The following is a 24,492-nucleotide window of genomic DNA, read 5'->3' on the forward strand; positions in this document are numbered from 1 at the left end:
AGAAGAAGCTCAGAGTGCAAGGCACTCAGCATCTGCCGTACTGCCCTGGTGTCTGCTCTTGATAGGTGGCCTCCCCCTGGGTGACCACGGGCAGGCCCACAGCGGCACCAGGTTGGCTCTCCTTCCTCTGTCCCACTCCCATATATGGGAAGGTCACTTTCATTTATGCTTGTGAACTAAATGTGGGCTAACACGTGTCAAACGATTAGAGTGCCCTTGTGGTTCTTTCAGTGTTAATGCTTTCAGGGGCCAGGCTGCAAAGATAGTCCCATGGGGAGATGTGGTCCTACAGGTGACCATCAGGATGTGGCCTGGTAGTGGGGGGCACGCTAGCTGGGCACAGGCAACAAGTGAGAGAACCCCATTGATGGAAAATAATAGAGAACTTTAATGGGTCACTTCTTGGTCCGCAAGCTGCCGGCTGCTCCTGGCTATTTCCCAGGGGGGCGAATCATTTGCAGCTGCTCATCCGAAGTCTTCATCTTATTCCAGGCCTTCCGGTACCCTTTTAAAGACATCTATAAAACAAAAAAAGGGGAGGGGGAGAGGGGAGAAGGGTTACTTGGGAAAGACAGAATGTGCCTGAGCTGAAAGCCACCGCCATCTTTGAGCTGCTGTCTATGCAGGTGGCCCTGTTGGGGGCTGGGCTCTTGCAGTGTACCCTGCTGGTGGACAACACCATAGGGCAATGGAGTCCCAAAAGCTCTTTCTAGAGCTGGGATGTGGCTCAGTTGGTTTAGCGTGTGCCTAACACTCTCAAAGGCTTGGGTGCAACCCACCGCACCCTATCAACATTGGAGTGGTGATGAACGTAGGAGGTGGGGAGATGGGGATCAGAAGGTCAAGGCTATCCTCAGCTACAAACTAAGCTAAATTACACTGAAGGATAGACTAGGATGTGTGGGATCCTGTCTCAGAAAAGGAAAAGGTAGTGGTGGCGCATGCCTTTAATCCCAGCATTTGGGAGGCAGAGGCAGGCGGACTTCTGAGTTTGAGGCCAGCCTGGTCAAAAAGTGAGTTCCAGGACAGCCAGGGCTACACAGAGAAACCCTGTCTCAAAAACAAACAAACAAAAAAGAAAAAAAAAAAAAGGAAAGGAAAAGAAAAGCAAAACAAGACAGCAACAACAAAAACCTGAAAGCCTGTTTTAAAGAGTTTTGTTTTGGTTTGGTTTTGGTTTTTTTGGTCCAGGGAAATGAGATGGTGCATGTCCCCAATGGGTTCTCTTCAGTTCCAGGTATGATGTACCCCAAGTTAGGTCCCTAATGTCCTGTCACCAAGCTGCCATATGAGGGAACTGGAACTAGGGTCGAGATGCCAGATTCCCCAGCAGCCCATGTGATTTTTAAGCCACACTAATGACACCCTAAGTGGGCGGGCCATATGAGGAGGTCTAAGCACACACAGCCCAGCTCAAAGGCTGCAGGCTTGGCTGTAAACCAGGGACCTACAGGAATCATGGAAATGTGTGGAGCTGGGTTCTAAGAACCATCAGAAACAACTTTTTTTTCTTTTCTTCTCCCTCCATCCTTTTTGCCCTCAGCCCCTTCCTTCCTTCTTTCCTTCCTTCCCTTCTTCCTTCTTCTTCCTTCTTCCTTCTTCCTCCTCCTCCTCCTCCTTCTTCTTTTTCTTCTTCTTCTTCTTCTTCTCTCTCTCTCTCTCTCTCTCTCTCTCTCTCTCTCTCTCTCTCTCTCTTCAGGCAGGGTCACACTATGTAGTCTTGAGCAGCCTGGAATTCTATATAGAGACAAGGCTGGTCTCAAACACAGATCTCCCTGCCTCTGCCTCTCAGTGCTGGGGACTAAAGGTGTGACCCCCACATGCAGCTTCTCCTTTTCTTAAAAACTATCTTCTCCAAAGAAGCAGAAATTAATAAATCTAAAAGACTCTAAAATTCATTATGGAAACAAACAACTAAACACATCTATGTCGTAAGCATCTCTTCCTGACCCTAAAGTACATTGTCCCTGGTTGTTAAAAATGGAGCTTAGAAGGAAAATCATTGTTCATTTTGGCTGAGCAGTTGAAACATCTGCAGAGGTTTCACACAGATGCAACATGCCCAACATCCCTGTAAGTTCAGCCCTGAAGAACAAGAAAGGTGTTGACGGCTTGAGATACTTGGTGATCCCATAACCAGGGCTAAGTCAGACTCGATCCCGCCTGGGGACAGCAGGCTCACCTCTGCGATCTCCACCTTCCGCTCCCACATCTTGATGGTCTTCTCCAGGTCCCCGTTCAGGATTTTCTCCTTGACGTACATCATTACCTGTGGAGCCCGGAACTCAGCCAGTTGCTTCCGTAACTTATTGTTCAAGATATGGGCTTTGGCCCTGTCCTGTAGGAAAGGACCCATTAGTCCATGGAATTCTGGGAGCTCCTGCTCCATCCCCACATCTCAGTACAGTTCTAAAATGGAAGGTGACAGCAAGTGGGGGCCCCCTCTGAAGATTCTGGGTTTTTCTACCAGATAGTGATGTTTTCATCTGGCTTAAAAACCCTAGAGTGGCTAGGATCCTCATCCTTTTCTTTCCCCTCCCTATTTTGTTTACTATGCTTTCTCTTGATTTCTCAGTCTGTTTTGTGTGTGAGATTGTGCATTTATATATGCTTTGGGTCCATCAGTCTTGATTCACTTTCCTGTCTTCTTGTATTGTAAAATAAACATAACATTCACTTGCTATTTTAAGTAATATCTTTGAGCACACAGTTCAATGGCATTGGGTCCATACTGTGAGGAATCAATGGCAGATTTAAGCTATTAGGAGAAGCAAGCTCCGAACTTGAAGATACATGGGTAGAGATTATGCAATATGAAGAGAGGCAGTGAAGACACTGAGAACTGGCAGTTTGGGAGAGAAGTAGACAGCCTGAGTTACTACACATTAGTAGTAACAGAAGGGAAAAGGAAGAGGAACAGAAAAACTACTCAAGACTTCCATGGACAAGAACCTCCCAGTTTTTTATTTTAAAAACACTAAGCTCAACACCCAGATAACTTAGACAAGCTCCACAGAGGATAAATGCAAAGAAATCCATCCCAAGTACAGCACACTCGAACCACTGAATGATAAGGCGAAGGGAGGGGCTTGAGACGCAAGAAAAGCAACCACAATCAGTCCTGTAGGCGAGCCTGGCGAGAGCAACAGCTGGCTGCTCATCGGAAACAATGTTAATTGTTAAAATAGAAAACAAATATGTGGCATAAAGAACTTCCTTAGGGCTGGAGTGGTTAAGAGCACTGACTGCTCTTCCAGAGGTCCTGAGTTCAATTCTCAGCAACCACATGGTGGCTCACAACCATCTATAATAGGATCCAATCCCTTCTTCTGGTGTGTCTGAAGACAGTAACAATGTACTCACATAAATAAGTAAATGTTTAAAAAAATACTTCTCTAAATAGTGTAATAATTTTACTGTAAGTATAAAATTTATACAATAAAGGACTATTTCATTTTGTTGTTTTGTTTTGTTTTGTTTTGTTTTGTTTGGAGACAGGCTCTCTCTATGTAGACCAGGCTGTCCTCTGGCTTATAGACATCTACCTGCCTCTGCCTCCTGAGTTCTGGGATTGAAGGCATGAGCCACTATCTCCAGCATGAGGCAATTCAAATGAGGGAGCAATGGAAAGATTCCCTCATCAAGGAAAACCCAGAGAAACCTCGCACATGCGCCTTGTGATGAATACTAAAGGAAATTCTGTACGCTGGAAACAAGTGCCGGCAGAGGGGCCATATTAAAGGATTAAAAATGAAGTTATAATTGCTTAGTTGTTGTGCCCTTAAAACTTGTTAAATAGATCTAGTTGCTCTGGCTCAATTATTCGGGAACTAGCTGGGTTAAGAGGAAACTGCAGCACTCATATAAAACACTACCACCACTCTCTGCTTCCGATTTTTGGATCAATATGCAAGCTCTCAGCAGTTCCGGCCACCGTGCCTTTGCCCGGTGGACTTTGCCCGGTTGGCTTCATGGACGCCAACTCTCTGAAACCGTACCCCCCCCCCCAAAATTAAATGATTTGTTTTTATAAGTTGCCTTAGTCATGGTATTTTATCACAGAAATAGAAAATTACCTAAGAGACTAGGCTAAGTATAAACCTTTATAAGAAGCCTTGTAAGAAGCCCTGGGATCAGGTGGGCAATGGTGGCACACACCTTTAATCCCAGCACTTGGGAGGCAGAGGCAGGAGGATTTCTGAGTTCGAGGCCAGCCTGGTCTACAGAGTGAGGTCCAGGTCAGGTCAGCCAGAGCTACACAGAGAAACCATCTCAAAAACAAAAACAAAAAACAAAAACAAAAAAGCAGCCCTGGGTTAAATCCCCAGCACTGAAAAGATGAAGCTAACAAGAAAACTAAAAGGTACTAAATAATGAAATCCAGGACTTCAAAACCTGAGTTTTAAGTTTTAATGATTATCTAATGTGAGGGAAAACCCAAGGCCAGGCTGCACCGTCAGCTTCGCCACCTCTCCGTGTCCTAAGGCTGGACTTTTCTGTGGGAGTTGCTTCTGCATCAAGCACAGGAGGTGCATGAACAGCACAGTCTGATATAATCCTGCGCTGTTGTGATCACTGTGAGCAGGTTTGGGCCACACATGCTCCCGGGATCCACTCAAAACCATGACACTAATAACCGTACTGATGACTTAGAAACGGACAAGGCAGTGTTACAGGCGGGCTCATGCAGTCCCCAGCACAGGCTGAAAACAGTCCTATCTTGAACTGAGGCCAGGCCTTCTGCCCAGGAAGCCAATGGACTCTCTCCCCTACCCTCCCCGAAGGATCACTTCTCTTTGGACAACATCCTTGTATGTTACCGTCACAGAGGCTCAGCTACATGTTCTCAAAGCACACAAAGTTGACACCACCCACCCTTCCACACACTGACTGTTGGCTTTGGGGTGAGTTCTGGCTGGCCAGAGGTCACAGTCCTTCCATCTCTGCTACAGTCTTCTCACGCTGAGCATCCAAAGGACAGTTACGCTCCACAGAGCACTCTCCCTCCCCCTCCCTCCACTCGTCCCTCCCTCTCTCTACCCTTAATGTAAAACACGTGCATTATGTGTCGTATCGGTTACAGTACCATATACCTTATGTATTTTTAAGAGGTTATACACACAGAACTCCAGAACTCTGGGCGAACCACTCTGGCATTTCCTGTGGACTCTGTTTTCTTTGTGAGCAAACCCTAGACCATCACCCAGTAGCTCATGTAGCATCACTGAGCTGTAAATCTAGCATCTGCTCTTGTGTGTCAAAGCTATGTTGATTTTTGTGGTCTGGGCTCTTTCTCTGGAGTCTCGGTGGACAGTGACCCTTGCGGACAGAAAGAGGCACGCATCAGAAGGGTCACACTCTGTCCTCTTACCTCCTCTGCTTGAATGGTTTCTTTTTCGATTTTCCCAAGTAGCTCGTTTCTCAGCAAGATCTCCTTGTCCAGATTGGTGTAGACCTCCATCGCCCGATGAAGCTTGTTCTGAAACACACCGGCATGGCGCCCGCTAAGAGGAGCTTTCGGCATGGTGGGGAGGGGGTCATGAGCAGAAGCAAGGCCATCCATTCCTACAGAATCATTCACATCAGCGTGGGACTGCCAAAGGTATCTGAGAAGTGGCTGGAGGGAAGGGGAGGACCTTGGGATCTTGGCCTATGCCGGAGATGCTGAGGGGTCCAGCAACAGGACTCAAATCTTGCCCCACTGCTTTTTAAGAACTTAGGTAGCCAAACGTCAATGATATGCTCACCTTGCTAGGTTTTGAGGAGACATCCTGGTAGAGAATAGAACATTGTGCCTGGCAGGGACTGGTCCTTCAATAGTTGTGATGACTACCTCAGGAAGGTGCAGAGAGAGGAAGAGGGGAGCTCCCCACAGAAGGGTCTGACCCCTCTCACTTAAAAGTAAGGGAGCCAGGGTTTGAACAAATGCAGTGTGATTCCTCAGCCTCCGTACACATCTCTGCCTAAAGGAGCTGGGCTTGCTGGGGTCAGAGAATCCTGCAGGAGCTCCTCATGGGTGTCCACATTATTTGCCCTTCAGTGTCCCCAGGCCCCTGCTGCTTAGATTGGCCTCCTCTGGAACCTGCTCCCTGGCACCTCTCCTGCAGAGACATCTCCAGAAATGCTAGAATGTTCTCTGTCTGGCTCCGTAAAGGAAGAGAGGGCAAGAAGACAGAAGAGGAGATCTCAAAGCTCAAAGGGAGGAGGAAGGGGCAGGGGCATTGCCCGAGCAGTTCAAAACTTAGAGAATGCAGAGGCTGGAGCCATCACCTGGGAGCCGGGGGCTCATAGGAGCCATTCCATCCTGGTCCTTTCAGATTCTCCTAGTTAGCAAGTCCTCTAGGATCTGCCAGACAGTTACCTAGCAACAGCTTGTCTCTGCCAGCCAGGTTTTAGCCAGGAGTCAGGCTTGTAAGAAGACCACTCTTTCTTCCCTCCCTCCCTCCCTCCCTCCCTTCCTCCCTCCCTCCTTCCTTCTCCCCTCCATCTACTCTCTCCCTGTCTTCTTTCTTCCTACATTTCCCTGGCCGCCCTCTTCCCCTCTTTCTCTCTTCCTCTCTCTGTCCTTCTCTGCCTTCCCCCTTCTCTGCTCCTACCCCTTCTCCAGGTCCCCTTCCCTTCCCCCAAATAGACTCCCTTTTATACTAGGCCTGTCCTATGGCTGATTCTTCATGGGGACACCTTGGCAGGGCGAGCCAAGGAAATCCCTCCCTCCCACCACATCACACCGCGTTTGTATCAAACACAACACTCCTTTCTTTAAGCCTCCGTTCCTATTCCCTGCTCTGTGTGAGGATGAGAAACCAGACAAGAGAGTCAGCGTGGGGTGCAGGGGTGAGGGCAGTATTTTTGGAGGGGCTGACTACTCAGGTAGGGGGGAAGAAGAGCCAGGGAAGCCATTTGCCTAGTTTTGGGAGTCAGGGCAGAATGGACAGTGCTCTGTTGGGCCAAAAGATGCTGATGCACTCAGGTCAGCCGCTTGAGGTCACTACAGAGAAGACAGACCCAGCTCTCCGGTGTGACGAAATCACCTCAGGTCCTGTGATTAGAGCCACTCCTTGTCTCCCTTAACTAAGGGCACAAAGCAGCTGAGTTCTCTGCCCATGAGCCCACCAGGCTGAAAGCGAGGAAGTGGCCAGGACCAGGGCTTGTGTCTGCGTCTTGAGGGCCTCTCTTAAGCACAATGGTTGTTGGGAGAATGCATTTTCTTCAAGTCATAGCACTGAAGGGTTTCTTCCTGACAACAGCTTAGAGGCCACCTAGGATCTCTTCCATCAAGGCTATAATGGAGGACTTCTGGCCCCCAAATTTCACTTCAACTTCATATCTATGACTTGCTTTTGCAATAAATAAATAAATCTTTTGATGGGCTCATGGGATAAATCAGACCTTCTGGACACCTCCTTAAGATCAACTTGGCCTCGTAGTCACATCACAGAAATGACCCCATGCCCAGAGCCATTACCTTCCCCCGTTCAGATTTGCATTACACAGTGTGTGCACCTGTGGGTGTGGCTTAGAATGCCATCCTCCTCAGGGCACTGGGTCACTTAAGGCAGACAAGGGTGATTCGGGGTGGCTGTAATCACATGCTTATGCCCCGCTGGACTCACCAGGCAGGCCTCAGGATATGGAGTCAGAGAAAACACCAGAATCACTCACACTCAGACTCACTGCAAGCGTGTCTGCCTGCATGGTCTCCCTGTATGGTCTCAGAGCTCTGCCCTGAGCCTTTGGCCCTGTGCCCGGCGTGCATGGGCACTGGATTTTGCCACTAGAGGGGAGTTAGTCTGAATGTTTTCAACAAGGTCTCTTACTTGGGTGCTTGCTATCTGTGCTGTCAAACAGCCCCTCCTTTCACCTTCTCATGACCACATGAAACTTGGTCCAGGAATGAGACATGGACCCTGCCTCTGGCAGCTGAAGCACCCCTACCGGATAGAGCACCAACATTCGCCATAACGGAGCAAACATCCAATCCCAGGTGAAGTCGGACTTCCCAAGTCACTCCTGTCCTGCCTCCATTTCTCTCCCAGGAGCTGATGACTGGGACATGAGAGGAGCCCACAGGAAGAAGAAAGATAGACTCTCCCTCAGTTTGTTACTGGGGTCCACTCTCAGAGCCCTACAGAGTCCATCTCCTTCAGCTCCATCTTGGTTCACCTTCACAGGAAACAGGCTTGCCCGCAGCATCCTGCCTGGCCGGCTATGCTGCTGCTTTCTTTTCTCCAGCCGTCTACACTGTGACTTCAGACAGGCTCTTCAACCTAGCAGCTTCACCATGGCAACCACAGCTCCACTGCCCAAACTCCACAAGTCCGGGCAGGCCCGGAGCTGCCGGACTGTCTCTCTGGGAAAAGGTCAAGGCCCAGGGAGAGCTAGCCAAGTCCTACCCAGCTCTCCGGGTATCGAGGACCTGGAAGTCACCGGGACGGGTCTCATTTTGAAGCAGCTGTTCAGATGGGATAAGCCAGATGTGAATGGTCTGCTCGCTCATCACATGTGAGCTTCGAAACGTTGGCTCAGTAGCTGTCTGTGCTCTGCAGGATGAAGGAAGGCTCACCTGGTGGGCATGCTGCGCAGGCAGTTCCTGCTGGCTCCAGTTTATGACTGGACAAAAATCTCAGCAACTTTGCTTTAGGTCTTTTCTGTCACTGTTTGTTTGTTTGTTTGTTTGTTGTTTGTAAAGGAAAACGTTGAGCAAACAAATATAAGTCTTGTCTCACAGTGGGAGAGTCCAAGTCACTTTGTTTTGCTTTTTTTGTTTGTTTGCATTTTTTTTGTTTGTTTGTTTTTTGTTTTTTGTTTTTTGGATTTGGTTTTTTTTTTTCGAGACAGGGTTTCTCTATATAGCCCTGGCTGTCCTGGAACTAACTCTGTAGACCAGGCTGGCCTCGAACTCAGAAATCCGCCTACCTCTGCCTCCCACAGTGCTGGGATTACAGGCATGCGCCACCACTGCCATCCAGCTGTTTTGCTTTTTTTGTGTGGAGGATTTTTGGATTTTTGTTTGTCTGGAGGAGGCAAAGCCTCACTGTATTGCCCAAGCTGCCCCTACCCTATCCCCAAGTACGGGGGACTATAGACACCGGCTGCAAATTCCCATTGTTTATCACATTTCTGTGTGCCAGACGAAGGCCACAAGAAAGCTACCAAGCTCCAGCCGTCCCTGCCACCTAGGCACAAGGTCAAGTGCCAGCAAACTCACTCTGGAGAGCCAGATAGTAAACGTCCAGCTTTGCAGGACCAGAGGCAAAATTTTACACAGTATGTAGGTGCATATGCTAACGAGGAAAAGCCCTCAGGTCCTACAAGGGTTTTACTAAAGAACGTGAGAACATTATGACCAGGTAGGATGCTTTTGAACAGAACTGGTAAGGTGGCTCAGTGGGTAGACCTGTCTGCCGTCATGCCTGTCAGCCTGGGTTTAATCCACATGGTAGAAGAGAGCTGACTCTTAAACTGTCCTCTGATCTCCACATGTATGCCGTGGCATGCTCGCCCACAAGCACACATATGCACACTAAAAATAATAGGATATGATATATTATTTATATAACTTTATATAAATAATAATATGATATTGATAGGGCTGGAAAGATGGCTCAGCGGTTAAGAGTGCCGACTGCTCTTTGGAAGGTCCTGAGTTCAAATCCCAGCAACCACATGATGGCTCAAAACCACCCGTAATGAGATCTGATGTCCTCTTCTGGGGTGCCTGAAGACAGCTACAGTGTACTTACATATAATAAATAAATAAATAAATAAATAAATAAATAAATAAATAAATAAATAAATATTTTTTTAAAAAAGATGATATTGATCTATCACATCGTGTGTGTGTGTGTGTGTGTGTGTGTGTGTGTGTGTGTGTGTGTGTGTGTCTGTGTGTGTGTGAATGAACTTTGTAGAAGGCAGGTCAGTTTTTCTGTGTTGGTTTGACGGTGTTCCCTTCTTAGTTCTTAGGCTACTGGAGTGAGGCAAGCTCACTCATCTTGCCAGCTACTGAGGTACTTTGTCACTCACAGGGTGACCAGATGGTTTGGTCTGCTGAGGAGAGGCCCTATTCGTGGCCATAAGCCCTGCTTAATTATTAATAGCGCCTCTTTTCACTCCCCAAGGCCTTGCACTCAGATGATGCGTAATTTAGTAGTGTTCTGATTTGTAGCCGAGGCTGTTTTCCTTTGCAGGGTTTTGAAATGCTGAATACATACCTCAATTAAATGGGGCCCTAATGTGGTTCACCCTCAAACCCTGTACATAAACATCCCCCAGGGAATTCAAAACAAGCCAGATCTGTGTCCCTCACTCTCCTAAGGAAGGGTGGGAATCCAGCACAGACACTTGTGTTCAAAGGGGAAAGAAGCCCCCAGGTGTGTTTCAGGAACCTTAGGATTGTGGGAACATTCTGGGGAGTTAGGAGAGCAGGCTTTGCCAAGTCAAGAGAAGTGGGGGTGGGGGAGAGGACAGCAGGAGACACCTACAGCCTGGGTGAACTGCTCCCTGAGGTGGGGCCAGTGGCTGTAGGAAGCCTGGCAGGGTGCCTGGCCCAGGGGCGGAGCTTACTTTGTAGGTGTTGAGAACCTGCAGGGTGTTCCCAGAGGCCAGCTTCAACTGGATCAGTTCTTGATTCCTGGCTTCGATCGTCTCCAAAAACTGAGCGTTCTCGATTTTCAGCTGCTGGAAGTCAACGTCGTGCAGGGCCTCGCCCACCTCCTCCTTCTGTGGTTCAGAAAGAAAAAACAGAGGCGAGGTCAGGGGCGACCTAAGCTTAAGCTCCCACCTTGCAATCTGGCAGGATCTCGGAGATCTGTCACCGGTCTGTGAAACCGGCCAGGGAACCGGCATGGCAGTACCGCGCTAGGGCTGGCTACTTCAGTTAACACAATGCCTCTGGGTCTCAAGGAACACATCCAAGGCATCACAGAAGATGGCGACTCAAAAATATATAGTGCAAAAGGGCCTTCCCAGACCACACAGAAGCTCTAGAGTCAGGCTGAGGGAGACCGCCCACCGGGGAAAAGGAACTTCTACAACGTTCTAAAGGCAGTCTAAAAGCAGGCCATTTGAACATGTATTTTTAATCTGAGTTTGGTGGAACAACCCTGTAATCTCAGATCTTGGAAGGCTGAGGCAGGAGGACTTTGGGATTGAAAGCAGAGTGGGCCATGCGGCAAGACTTTGTCTCAAAAGCGAACAAATAAATTTAACTTTAAACTTGGAACCCCTCAAAGGACTGCCCATAATTTCCCCTTCTTTTTGTAGGTTTGTTAGTAAAAAGGGGTCCCTCTCTAAACTGTACCTGCCTCCTGTCCAGGCTCATGGCCTCTTGTTTGTGGGTACAGTAGCCGCCTTTGGGGCTGCTGTCTTTCCTGCCTTGACAAGTCGACTGAGGTGCATAGAGCCCCGGGTTGCTGCTTCCTCCAAATGCCACAGTTTCCCTGAATCCAGATTCCATTCCCCCAGCAGCACTGCATCGTCTGTTTTCTGCAACCAGGGAAAGCCCAGTCTCCGCTGAGCCTCTGACAGCCATAGCTCTAGGCCCTCACGTCTCTGTTTATACAGAGTTGAGCCTACCCTCCTCTCGGGATACTACACCCCAGTGGCCTTAGGGATAGGGCTCACATCGCTGTCATCTCCGTGCTGCAGTGGCACATAGGTTAAAGGCCATCTATACACTACTCACTTCAAGCCCCTCCTCACGATGTCTGAGCCTTCAGGAAGCCCTGGAGACGAGGAGCTCACTCCTGGGCAGCATTTCTTTTACTAGAGCCCTGCCCCCTTCCACAGTAGCCCTAGACACAAATAGAGGACCACTCAACCTCCTCTTGTGTTCACCACACTGTCTGCTACTTTCACGTGTGGAGTTCACATTGGTGGGGCTGCCTCGGGAAGGGCAGAGCGGAGCCAGTCCCGTCCCTCCTTGGACTGGCTTGTGTTTCTAGAACAGCCTGGACTCCCACTGAACTGACTGTCATAGACCCTTCTTCTAAGCCTGTGCCTGTGCAGGGATTTTGGGAGTCTTGCATTTCTCCTTAGTTGTGTTAGGAGAGCTCCTGCCAGCTCGTCGGGGTCTTTTTGGGTCTTGAGTCAACCAAGTGATAGTTGCCTGGCATGAGCATTGTCCTTCTCAGTCCCATGGGTCCCATGGCTACCTCTGATGCACGTGCCATCAATGCCCACATTGATATACTGATTAAAAAAAAACCTTTGGGCAAGGAAGTGATGGACATTAGATCGTGTTTCAGAATCCTTGGGCCACATCAACCCTCCTGCCTTTAATTGGGAGCTGAAGTCAGCTGTTGAAACACTTATCACTGCACACTGCAGTGATGCCACTCAGCCACATCCCTCAAAAAGCCACACAGGTGTCATAAGAATCTCAAATTCAAGCCAATTGCGTTTACAGAAAGGCTCAACTTTGCCTGCCCAGAAGCTATGTTGGTTTCTTCTGGTCTCTGCAACAAATTGCTATAAACCCCAGTGGCTCACTCGCCTGCAGGTGTTGCTTTCCCAGCCTGGAGGCTGGAGGTCTGAATGAGTGTGACTCTGAAATCATAATGTTATCAGTACTGTGTCCCTCTGGAGGCTTTAGGAAGAGTATTGCCTTGTTCTTCCCAGCTTTTAGAAGCTTCCTATATTCCTTGGCTTGTGACTCCTTCCTATATCACAATTATCATCACTTTGACCTCTGCTTATTATTATTATTTATTTTGGTTTTTCGAGACAGGCTTGCTCTGCGTAGCCCTGGCTGTCCTGGAACTCACTCTGTAGACCAGGTTGGCCTCGAACTCAGAAATCCACCTGCCTCTGCCTCCCAAGTGCTGGGATTAAAGGCGTGCTCCACCACTGCCCGGCTGACCTCTGCTTATTAAATTTCCTCTCACCGCTTTTCCTTTCTCTCATAAGGAGGGAAGCGATGCTGGGTGCAGCCGGGTAATCCAAGATCATCTCCTGTGTTGGTTAGCTTTGATTGTCTAATTGGCACAACCTAGAATCACCTAGGAAGAGTATTTTAACAAAGGTTTGTCTACATTGGTCTGGCCTGCGGGGGACTAATTGATGGGAGGGGAGACCCAGCCCACTGTGGGTGGCATCATCCCCTAGGCAAGGGGTCCTGAACTGTATTAAGAGTGCAGAAATGAACTGTATTAAGAGTGCAGAAATGTGGATGTGAGGTGACTAGCTGCTTGACATCTCTGCCACCTTGAATCCCTCATGATGATGGACCTGTGAGCTGAAAAAATATCCTTTCTGCCCTAGGTTGCTTTTTCTCAGGGTATTTCATTGCAGCTGAGATGAAACTAGAACATCTCCCCATCTCCCCATCTCAATACCCATAAATTAATAACAACTGCAAAGTTATTCTACTGTGTAAAATAACCTGTTCAAAGATTCCAGTGCCTATGACAGGAATACTTGTCAGAGCTGGGTGGGAAGATGGGTAGAAATATAACTTAGTGTGGTGGGGTTTGAATAGAAACAGCTCCCATAGACTCATGTGTTTGAATTCTTGGCCCATAGAAACTGGCACTAAGGAGGTGTGGCTTTGTTGGAGAAAGTATGTCACTGTGGAGGCAGGTTTTGAGGCCTCAGATTGCTCAAGCCACACCCAATGGAACAGTCTCCTTCTGCTGCCTTCAGATCAAGATGTAGAACTCTCTGCTCTTCCAGCACCATGTCTGCCTGCACACTGCTGTGCTTCCCACCATGATAGTAATGGACTAAACCTCTGGAACTCTAAGCCAGCCTCAATTAAATGACTTCCTTTGTAAGAGATGCTGTGGTCATGGTGTCTCTTCACAGTGATGAAACCCTAACTGAGACACTTAAATTACCTTTTTAAGAAGAAAAGAACCACATACCTGCCTCAATTGTAAAAGCATCTTTTTCCTTTGAACTTTGAGAGAAACATTTTTCAAACACAATTTGTCCTTCATATTATCCTAAGGGGGGAAAAATACACACACATCTTAATCAATTACTTATCTATTCCACTGTTGCTCTGAGTAATAAATCAGAAACTTCAAACCAGAACTTGATCAGTGGTAGTCAGTCATTTCTTTAGAGCCTTCTCAGTTCTGCCCAAACTGGTATTGGGGTGGCATTTCACTGGAAGCCAAGGTGCAGAGGAAACTGGGTGGGCTCTGTGCCAGGGCCACAGTGCTTCTGCTCTTGGCATTGGGTGTGGTGCTACTGCGGGGCCCTTTACTGGCGATACAGTCTTGGGACTCTTTGGCCTTTTGATTGGATGGTAGGCCAGCTGCAAATTTTTATCATTCATAGTGTTAGGATTAAGAGCCCTGCTCGACAGGTTAGCATGCTTAACATGCTGCAAAGTCTCTGCGACTGAAAACATGTTCTCCTCACCCAATCCCCTTCCTTTCTCATGCCAGTCTGGGTCCATCTCCTTACAGGAAGGAGAGGAAAAGAGAGGGGCCTGTCTCAGGCTATGCAGGAGCCGGACTCGGTCACACCTTCCCCAAGGAAACACACAGATCATGTTGTTTAAAGATAACAAGAGAAAACCCATCTGATACTACTAATAATCATCCTGCCTGGTGTTCTGGGTTTGTTGTTGTTGTTGTTGTTGCTGTTGTTACTGTTTTGCTTTAATTAACATGCATTTAACACATACAATCTGTGTATTGGAGAGATGGCTCAGCACTTAAGAGAACTGGTCATTTCTCTAGAGGACCAGGGTTTGATTCCCAGCACCCACATGGAAACTTTCAACCATTCACAAGTCCAGTTTCAGGAGATCTGACATTCTCTTTTTTGCCTACACAAGCACCAGGCATGCATGTGGTGTATACACATATGCATAGGCAAAAACCAAAACAGACAAGAACAACAAAAAAGCCATACACACATAAAATTTTTTTAAAAATTTAAGCTGGGCAGTGGTGGCACACGCCTTTAATTCCAGCACTTGGGAGGCAGAGGCAGGTGGATTTCTGAGTTCAAGGCCAGCCTGGTCTAGAGGGAGTTCCAGGACAGCCAGGGCTACACAGAGAAACCCTGTATCAAAAAAAAACAAAAACCAAAAAAAAAAAAAAATTAAGCACATATTTGGAGATTAAAAATATTTTACATATGTGGGAAGTATTATGGTGGAGTGTGGGAGAAAATGCATGGCCTGGCAGCCAACCTACTTGGCACACTGAACTTCTAAATAAGAAGCACACCGTGCCTCAGAAGCCAGAGCACTGAAGTCTCAAGTAGCTGCAGCAGTCTAAGTAGCCTGTAGCTGGACTGTGGACAAGTCTGCGCTCTCCAAGTCTTCTTCTTCTTCTTCTTCTTCTTCTTCTTCTTCTTCTTCTTCTTCTTCTTCTTCTTCTTCTTCTTCTTCTTCTTCTTCTTCTTCTTCTTCTTCCTCCTCCTCCTCCTCCTCCTCCTCCTTTTCTTCTTTTCTTTTCTTCTCTTCTTCTCCTCCTCCTCCTTCTTTTCTTCTCTTCTCCTCCTCCTCCTCCTTGTCCCCCTACTCTTTTTTTAAAGATTTATTTATTATATGTGAGTACACTAGCCAGCCAGTAGTGGTGCACACCTTTAATCCCAGCACTTGGGAGGCAGAGGCAGGTGGATTTCTGAGTTCAAGGCCAGCCTGGTCTACAGAGTGAGTTCCAGGACAGCCAGGGCTACACAGAGAAACCCTGTCTTGAGAAACCAAAACAAACAAACAAACAAAAAGTGGTGTATATGTGAGCATACTGTAGCTGTCTTCAGATACCCAGAAGAGGGTGTCAGCTCGTTATGGATGGTTGTAAGTCACCATGTGGTTGCTGGGATTTGAACTCAGGACCTTCAGAAGAGCAGTCAGTGCTCTTAACCACCAATTCTCCTTTAATGTGCTTCTTCTGCATAGAGATCCTGGTGGTATGAGCGAGGTGTCCAATCCAAGGTAACGTGCTAACCAATCACAGTAGATAGGCTTCCACGATGTAAGAGGCTGCTCACATGCAATAAAGCAGATGTTGTTCCCTGAAGGCTTCCCCACAGTGGCTTATCTCTGGCCCCTTACTGACCCCCAGGCACTGCTGTCTCCTTGGGAGATGCCCTAGAACAACAGCAGGGGAGTGACTGGAGGGAGCCTGCAGCACCTGGGCCCTTTCTGCATCACAGTGCTAAGAATTCGTTCATTTTTTTTCTTTCCTTTAAGACAGGGTGTCTTTATATAGCCCTGGCCTGTAAATAAGTATCAGTAAATTATCACTAAGTAGATCAGGCTGGCTTGGAACTCACAGAGCTCCACCGGCCTCTGACTGTCTCCTGAGTGCTTAATCGATTCTTTCAGTGGCAGCGACTCACCCTCCGGCGGTTCATGTCCTCAATGTACTTCATCACTTTCTGAGTGGCCAGGATGCTCCCTTTCTTCTTGGATACGGTTTTCAGAATATCCTTTTCAAAGTCGTGCACTGCTCTCTGAACTTCATTCCAGCGAATGTCGGCTTCCTCGATGATAGCCTGGGTCAGGACAAGAGAGAAGAGTTTCCAACATGCCGCGGCGGCACATCCTCTGTGGATACCTATGCCCTACTGACTTCTGCTTCAATGCAGGTGCTTCTTCTTGTGGCTTAGAAAGGTAGCTCTGGGGGACTGGGGAGATGGCTCATGGTTAAGAACACTAACAGTTCTTCAGAAGGTCCTGAGTTCAAATCCCAGCAACCACATGGTGGCTCACAACCACCCATATATCAAGGTCTGACACCCTCTTCTGGTGTGTCTGAAGACAGCTACACTGTATTTTCATATAATAAATAAATAAATCTTTAGAAAGATATCTCAAGGTACAAACTTGATCAATGACAACTATTATTTAAAAACAAAAAAACCAAAAACATACATACTGGGCACAGGCCTTTAATCCCAGAACTCTGGAGGCAGAGGCGGACGGATCTCTGAGTTCAAGGCCAGACTCGTCTACAGAGTGAGTTCTAGGACAGACTGGGTTATACAGAGAAACACTGTCTCAAAAACAAACAAACAAAAAACTTGCCTTGGAAGTTAGAACATTCACAGAAGCTGGTAACCAACAAAAATAAGACATTACCTCTGTCACTATTTCCATGTTGGGAGTATTCTTTATCCATTAAAAGTCAAGCCATATAAAATACATGGAAAATCTGAGCGTGGTGGTGCATGCCTGTAATTCAAGCACTTGGGGGTGGGGGAGGATGAGGCAGATAGACTGCCGTGAGTTTGAGGCTAGCCTGGGCTACAAATACAAAGTGAGATCTGTTTCAAAATAACACAATACCACCAAAGCCCCAGCTAATACAGCACAAAGCAGGAGTCCCACTTAAATCTAGAGAGGTGATGCGTTAGTGGGGGGGGATGATCAAGCACCCTTGTATGCTGTGTAGCTTGGAGAACAGATACTGCAAAGGAACATATACACACAGAAGTCCTTTATCTGTACTTTCAGTGTCTGCAGAGTGGCCGTTTGAAGGTAAGTAAGCAGAAAATGCAAGAAATCACCAGTTCAGGTTTTAATTTGTGCATCGTTCTAAACATCGAGATAAGATTGCCATTCCTCCCACCTGGGGCCCAAGTCATCTTTCACCCAGTGCATCCTGTTACATATGCTACCCTCCCATTAGTGAGTTAGCGCTTGCTTGGTTATCCATTGACTGTGGGCAGAGGGCAGATTTCAGTGTGGGAGTTCAAGTAACCCTTATGTTATTTAATAAAGACCCCCACATCCAAAAGAAATGCTGACATTTTATTAATGTTCATTGTTAAAACTGTTCTATTCCATATTGGTTATTTTAAACTGCGTGCTATGCCCAGTGTATAAGTTAAACTTTATCACATGTATGTAGAGGAACATACAGTACAGGGTTTGTTGCTAAGGTTTTGGGACTCCACAGGATAATGTGGAGCGACATAAGGGAGAGCCGTATATTGACAAGAAGAACAGTGTTGAGCATCAGAGAATCTGACAGTTCTTGAAAGAAAAGCCTTCTATGTACAGAGAGTGATCTGAATCCAAGAGGGAGACAGATCCAACTGAGAATAGTAATTACGTCTGCTAAGATGGCGGCACTGCGTTTTCAAATGCTCCTTTAGTTTATCCGTATTTTAAAAATGTTCTGTAATGGGGCTGGAGAGATGGCATGGTAGACAAGAGCCCTGGCAGCCCCTGCGGGAAACCCCCATTATGTTCCCAGCGTCCACTCGTTGCCTCACAACTTTCTGTACCTCCAGTCCCAGGGGTCCTGACGCTCTTCTGGCCTCCATGGGTACCAGACATGCATGTGATACACAGACATACATGCAGGCACACACATTCGTACTTATAAAATAAGAAATAAATCTTTTTAAAAAATGCCTTTAATCCCAGCACTTGGGAGGCAGAGGCAGGCAGATTTCTGAGTTTGAGGCCAGCCTGGTTTACAGAGTGAGTTCCAGGACAGCCAGGGCTACACAGAAACCCTGTCTCGAAAAAAAGAAAAAAGAAAAGAAAAGAAACCAATAAATAAATAAATAATAAAATATCCCATGACAAATATGGACTTCATTGAACATTGAAATGCACACACACACACACACACACACACACACACACACACACTCTCCTTTACAGGATAAAGTTAGAAGGCATCTGGGTCACAGTAAATTGGTTTTTCCAGTCTTTCCTGATTTATCAACAAGAAATGGCGTCTTCACTGATCTCAGATTCCAGTCTTCCCACATGGGAGCACCAGGCTCCTTACATGAAGCTTTTAGCTTGTTTTTCTGCTAAATTATCCTCAGTGGTATCCAGTTTCCTAAGACCTGAACAGTTTAAAAACAACAAACAAAAAACCCAAAAAACAAACAAACAAACAAAAAAAAACCCCTCTGCCTACTTCTCAGGTCCCATGATTCCCAAACCAAACTCCTCAGTATGAGAGTTTGCCAAGCTTGTTCTATGTCCTTCTGTGACTTCCACCTTACCTGTTGGGTATCATATCATATCACATCTTAGATAAAATACTTTGACAATAGACCTAGAGTTCACCTCCTAAAGTCCCAGGGAGGAAAGTGGTCTTATGGCAATGAGATCATACCTGGGAGGTGAGCACACAGGGGTTGGTGATGATCATCGTTCAAACATTTTTGATATTTTATACTAAACGAAATTAAAGACTGTTGTACGCACACATAGCTATTGGTAAGTTCTGTAAAGGTAAGTCCTCCGTTTGCCTTCTCCTCCTTGGGTTTCTTCCCAAGGACAGGCAGTGATGTGGACACCCACAGGTGGAGCGGTGGGACCCAGAGGGAAAAGGATACCTCATGATGCTGCAGGTCCCGTTCTGCGTTAGCCCGCATGTGCCGTATTTCATCTCTGGTGTCTTCCAGCTCCTTCTGTACAAGATCGAGCTTTTGCTCCACGGTGAGGCCTAACATCTTGTCCAGACCACCACGGACCTTGGATTTACGCCTAGTCCGTAACTGTAACCCAAGCAAGCAGAAGCAAGTCAGGGTAAAGGAGGATTTGGTGATTAAGGCAACCTCTGGTAGTCATCAAAATGAGCTCTGAGACCTACAGGACGGTGCCCTGGATGGAGCCTGGGAGGGGCAAGGATGTTGGATGTTAGGCCAGAAATGACCCAAGTCATCCTAAGGTCCTGCACTAAATACCACAAGGCTTATGCTTGGTAATGAGTTCAAATATATCCGATGTATCTTGAGGTAGAAATGCTGAGGGGCAGGGTTGTAAGGCACTATTCTATAGACTGAACTGTTGCCATCAAGAGAACAACAGCTCTGTCTACCTTTGAGAGTCCATCACAATCAGGCCTGTAGAGCCTTGACATCCCATCATCAGGAGCAGGGAGGGTGGTTGGTCACTACCCCCAGCCACCTGCAGGCAATTCTGACCTAATTGCATAGGGGTCTCTAGAAGGGGCAAGGGAATATAGACTGGGGAGGACTGGGCAAGGGTACTTTGATTTGTGTTGGGACCTTAGGAGAACAGGATAGTAATTATTTATATCTCCCCTGGGAAGGAATTTTAGAAATACCCCAGCTATAGGCCACGAAATGCGTCCCAGTCACTGAGTTTAGCAAAACAGACAAAACTGCCAGGCAGTGGTGGCGCATGCCTTTAATCCCAGCACTTGGGAGGCAGAGGCAGGGGGATTTCTGAGTTCGAGTGAGTTCCAGGATAGCCAGGGCTACGTAGAGAAACCCTGTCTTGAAAAAACCAAAACATACAAACAAACGAACAAACAAAACAGAGTGGGGCTGGTGAGATTGCTCAGTGGCTAAGAGCACCAACTCCTCTTCTGAAGGTCCTGAGTTCAGATCCCAGCAACTACATGGTGGCTCACAACCATCTGTAAGGAGATCTGACTCCCTCTTCTGGAGTGTCTGAAGTCAACTCCAGTGTACTTACATATAATTATAAATAAATCTTTTAAAAAAATAAACAGACAAAACCCATGAATCTTCTAGGCACTTAATGGCAGTGATCATAGAAGGTGGTTCAGGTAAAGTGTGAACCTCAGAGTACATTTGTTTTCTCCTCAAAGAATATACCTAAATCGATTGGCCCTTTGAGATGAGTCTGGCAGACAGGGACTTCACTCATTTATGTAGCTGGATAGGTCTTGCTTGCTGTTGTTGTGATGAGACAGGGTCTCTCTGTGTATCCCTAGCTGGCCTGGAACTCACTACATAGACCAGGCTGGCCTGGAACTCACTACATAGACCAGGCTGGCCTGGAACTCACTACGTAGACCAGGCTGGCCTGGAACTCACTATGTAGACCAGGCTGGCCTGGAACTCACTATGTAGACCAAGCTGACTACATAAAACTCACAGAGCTTTGCTTGCTTCTACTTCCTGAGTTCTAAGATTAAAGGCATGTGCAGCCATGCCTGGTTTCAACAGACCTTGTAAACTGATTCCCCAGTTGAGGGAATTTCTTTTTTCAGTGGAAGGGTTTGAACCCAGAGCCTGGAGTCTAACAAGTCCTGAGCTACATTCCTGGCTCTTGGGGTTTTTGCTTGAGACACGGTCTTGTTATGTAGTCCAGGCTGACCTCAAACCCTGTGGCCTTCCTTCCTTCCTTGGCCTCCCAAGTGCTTGCATTACAAGTTTGTGTGCCATACTAGCCTACAAGGAATTCATCCATATAAATTAAGGTATTCTTAAAGAGTCAGCTACCAACTGAATGGGATTCCCTCATTTGAAAAAAAAAAAAAAAAAAAACTAGGAGGGAAGAAATAAGCAGAAAACAGACGAGAGGAAGGCCTATGGCCATTTGACCCAAGAAGACATGCCAAAGGCAGATACACAGACATGATTTACATTTATGGAGGCAAACAGGGTGAAGGTACACACTTTTCATTGTGTACCTGTGAAAATTCTGCTGCTGTTATTTTAATATCTGATAACCGCGGCATTCGGTGGTCCCTGGGTTCCAGTCTAGAGTAATATTTCTCAAACATCTCTGTTTCTGTTTTGAGAGCAGAGTTTCCATAGCTGCAAAATACAGGGCACATAAGTGAATTGTGTGAATAGCACCCCCAAATAATCAGTATTTAGTACGTCATTGGCTACCCATGGCTTCTGTAAGACACACATGTTCCTGCTGCCTTCCTTTCTTCACCTATACAACAAAGATAATATCACCTTTTTTTTTTAAAAAAAAAAAAAGATTTATCTATTGTTATATGTAAGCACACTGTAGCTGTCTTCAGACACACCAGAAGAGGGTGTCAGATCTCATTACAGATGGTTATGAGCCACCATGTGGTTGCTGGGATTTGAACTCAAGACCTTGGGAAGAGCATTTAGTTCTCTTAACCGCTGAGCCATCTCTCCAGCCCTAATTTTCCTTGTTAAAGAGTAAGAGTTACCCTTACTCTTTAAGGGTAGTAGCAAGGAGTTCTGTGGCCTGAGGTCAGCTTTGGGGCCATGTAGTTCTGCTAACATATCTTAGATCTCTCGGCTATTGAGTCTAAGAAGCTACAAGATTCTGGAGTCCTACTGATAACAGTTGCTGCTGTCACCTTCAGATGTTGTCTAACTCAATTGTAAAAGTTCTTCGAAATGGCTCTCTTGAAGCTATCTATACCCACCGACCATCTCTAGATACTTCCTATGGCTTGTGTTTTTCTATTTTTTTTTTTTACCACCAGCCTCCAAATTAGAAATTCCATTGGATGTCAATCATAAAAGAAAGACATATTTGAATAGTGGGCTTTTAAACAACCAGAGATAACATATCTAGCTTGTCTTGTATATGCCAAGATTATGGACTTCATAACTATTTCTCATACATAAAACTACATAAAACTTGCCTTTTATGTTTGTTTGTTTGTTTGTTTGTTTGTAGACAGGGTATGGTGGTTTGAATGAGATGACCCCCTTAGGTTCATGTATTTGAATGATTAGTCTCCAGCTAGTGGAACTGTTTGGGAAGGATTGGGGGTGTGGTACTGTTTGGGAAGGATTTGGGGTGTGGCACTGTTTGAGAAGGATTGGGGCACTGTTGAAGGAGGATTGGGAGGTGTGGCACTGTTGGAAGAGGTGAGTCATTGGGGGTGGGCTTTGAGGTTTCAAAAGCCTAGGCCATAGTCACCACTTTCTCCCTGCCTTGTGCATGCGTGTCAGATGAATGCTCTCGGCTACTGCTCCAGCATCATGCCTGCCAGTCTACTGCCATGTTTCCCGCCATGACCACCACGAACTCTAACCCTCTGGAGCAGTAAGTCCCTAAATTAAATGTTTTCTTCTTTAAGTTGCTTTGGTCATAGTATTTTGTCACAGCAACAGAAAAGTAACAAAGATACAGGGTATCACCACGTAGCCCTGGCTTGAGCTGTGTATATCAAGGCTGACATTGAATTCACAGAACTCCACCTACCTCACCGGTGCTGGGACTAAAGATGTGGACCACTGTGCCCAACTTTAATGTGTGTGTGGGGGGGGCACTGGGATTGAACCCATAGCCCTATGAATACTTGGCAGGAGCCAGAACTACATCTCCAGTTCTAAAACTTTCCCACTTTACTACATGCACATATTCACATACATATGCAGAAAAGAGGGAGACATTGAGGCCTACGTGTACTGTTAAACTAATTCCTGAATTTTGAGATTAGTACAGAAGCCAAATGGAAAACAGGAAAATCATGGTGTCTTGTCTTTTCAGCACATATTCTATGTATTTTCAGTGGAGCCTTCCATGGACCTGGGTCTGAATCTCTGCTGCAGGACCTTAAGGAGGAAAACTTCAGAACATAGTTCTCTCCTAAGATGGCCGTCTGACAAACAAGACTGGCAGTTATAGACACTCACAAGGAAACTTCAGGAAGCGTGTCCCTCTCAGGATGCTGTTTCACATATAAGGCGGTGGCATAGGACAAACACTCAAAATGGTAATTAGTAATAATCCCTCCATTTTGGTATAAACCATTTACAGATTTATGGAACCAACATCTCTTCCCGCTGCTGGAATCGGGATACTGAGTAATATCAATACATTGTACACTGAACCTCAACTATCTTATGGAATCTTCGTTTCCAGATAACTTGCTGTGGACGAGGGAAAAAAAAGACTGTGGAATACAGAGCACTGGGCCACTCATTCCTCTCAGTCTATCTCCACGCTTAAATCCTTATTCAGCCCACAAAGCCTCAATCAAATCATTTCAATAGCTTAGTTTTCACCCAGCCACCATGTTAATGTTTCTCTTAATACTAAGGGTTTCGGAGGCCACCTGATGCAGACTGGGAAGGCGGCTTCCCAGCACCAGGAAGACACCAAGCCAAAGCTCTAGAGTCATTAAATCCTGTCTGATCTTTGCAAGGCCACCGGCCCCCTTTCCCCTCCACTCTGTCCGGGCTCCTTGTCAGTTCAGGAGCAGGCAAACAGCAAGGCTAACCAGGCAAACACAAGTTCTTTCTCCACTATAATGCGATGTGTCCCCGCGGAGCTCGGTGTAGAAGTGAGTAGTCCGCAAACCACAGCCGAGGCCGCAGAGACCCACGGTGCCGGTACCTGAGCTCCTCTACCAGCCCGCACAGTTGGATGACAGGCAGCTCGCCTTCCTCCTCCGTCTGGGAGTCAGTGAACGCGCTGTCCGAGTCCTCCTCAGACATCTTTCAGCCCTTGGTGCTCTGAGAGCCTTCGTAGGATGTCCTGTTTCACTTCGGCCGCGACCCTGCTCGCTGTTGCCTAGACAACTGAACGCTTATAGGGGCGGGGCTTCGTGTGATCCGGCCCCTCCCTTGCGCCGCGCGGTGGAGACAGTAAAGGTAACTGCCTACTCAGATGCCTAAATGCAATCCATCTCACTGCTCTGAGAGTCGCTCTTCAATAGGTAGTCACAACACCAGCTCGGGTTTGTCCAGTGTCTTCTCTGTCCTTAGCGCCAGGTTAAACCTATTTCATGCGGATCTTTGCATGGAGCCTGTAATAATACTATTCATCCTCCCAGCCAGAAACCGCAGGTCCAGACAGCTAGCAGAGACGCACAAGAAGTCTCTGCTCGG

The 24,492-nt window shown here is 46.9% G+C and overlaps 1 protein-coding gene across 1 annotated transcript; it reads right to left on the reverse strand.

Annotated features, from left to right (window-relative positions):
- Positions 1-431: 431 nt before the first annotated feature.
- On the reverse strand, positions 432-24,099 carry Ccdc113 (coiled-coil domain containing 113). Its single transcript, XM_052167213.1, has 9 exons — positions 23,999-24,099; positions 21,348-21,474; positions 19,276-19,437; positions 16,309-16,464; positions 13,866-13,946; positions 10,567-10,722; positions 5,372-5,479; positions 2,183-2,338; positions 432-518 (listed from the first exon to the last, which is right to left on the reverse strand). The coding sequence occupies exons 1-9, from the start codon at positions 24,097-24,099 to the stop codon at positions 432-434; spliced, it is 1,134 nt and encodes a 377-aa protein (XP_052023173.1).
- Positions 24,100-24,492: the final 393 nt, after the last annotated feature.

This window comes from Apodemus sylvaticus, chromosome 21, assembly GCF_947179515.1.
Source record: "Apodemus sylvaticus chromosome 21, mApoSyl1.1, whole genome shotgun sequence".
NCBI lineage: Eukaryota > Metazoa > Chordata > Mammalia > Rodentia > Muridae > Apodemus > Apodemus sylvaticus.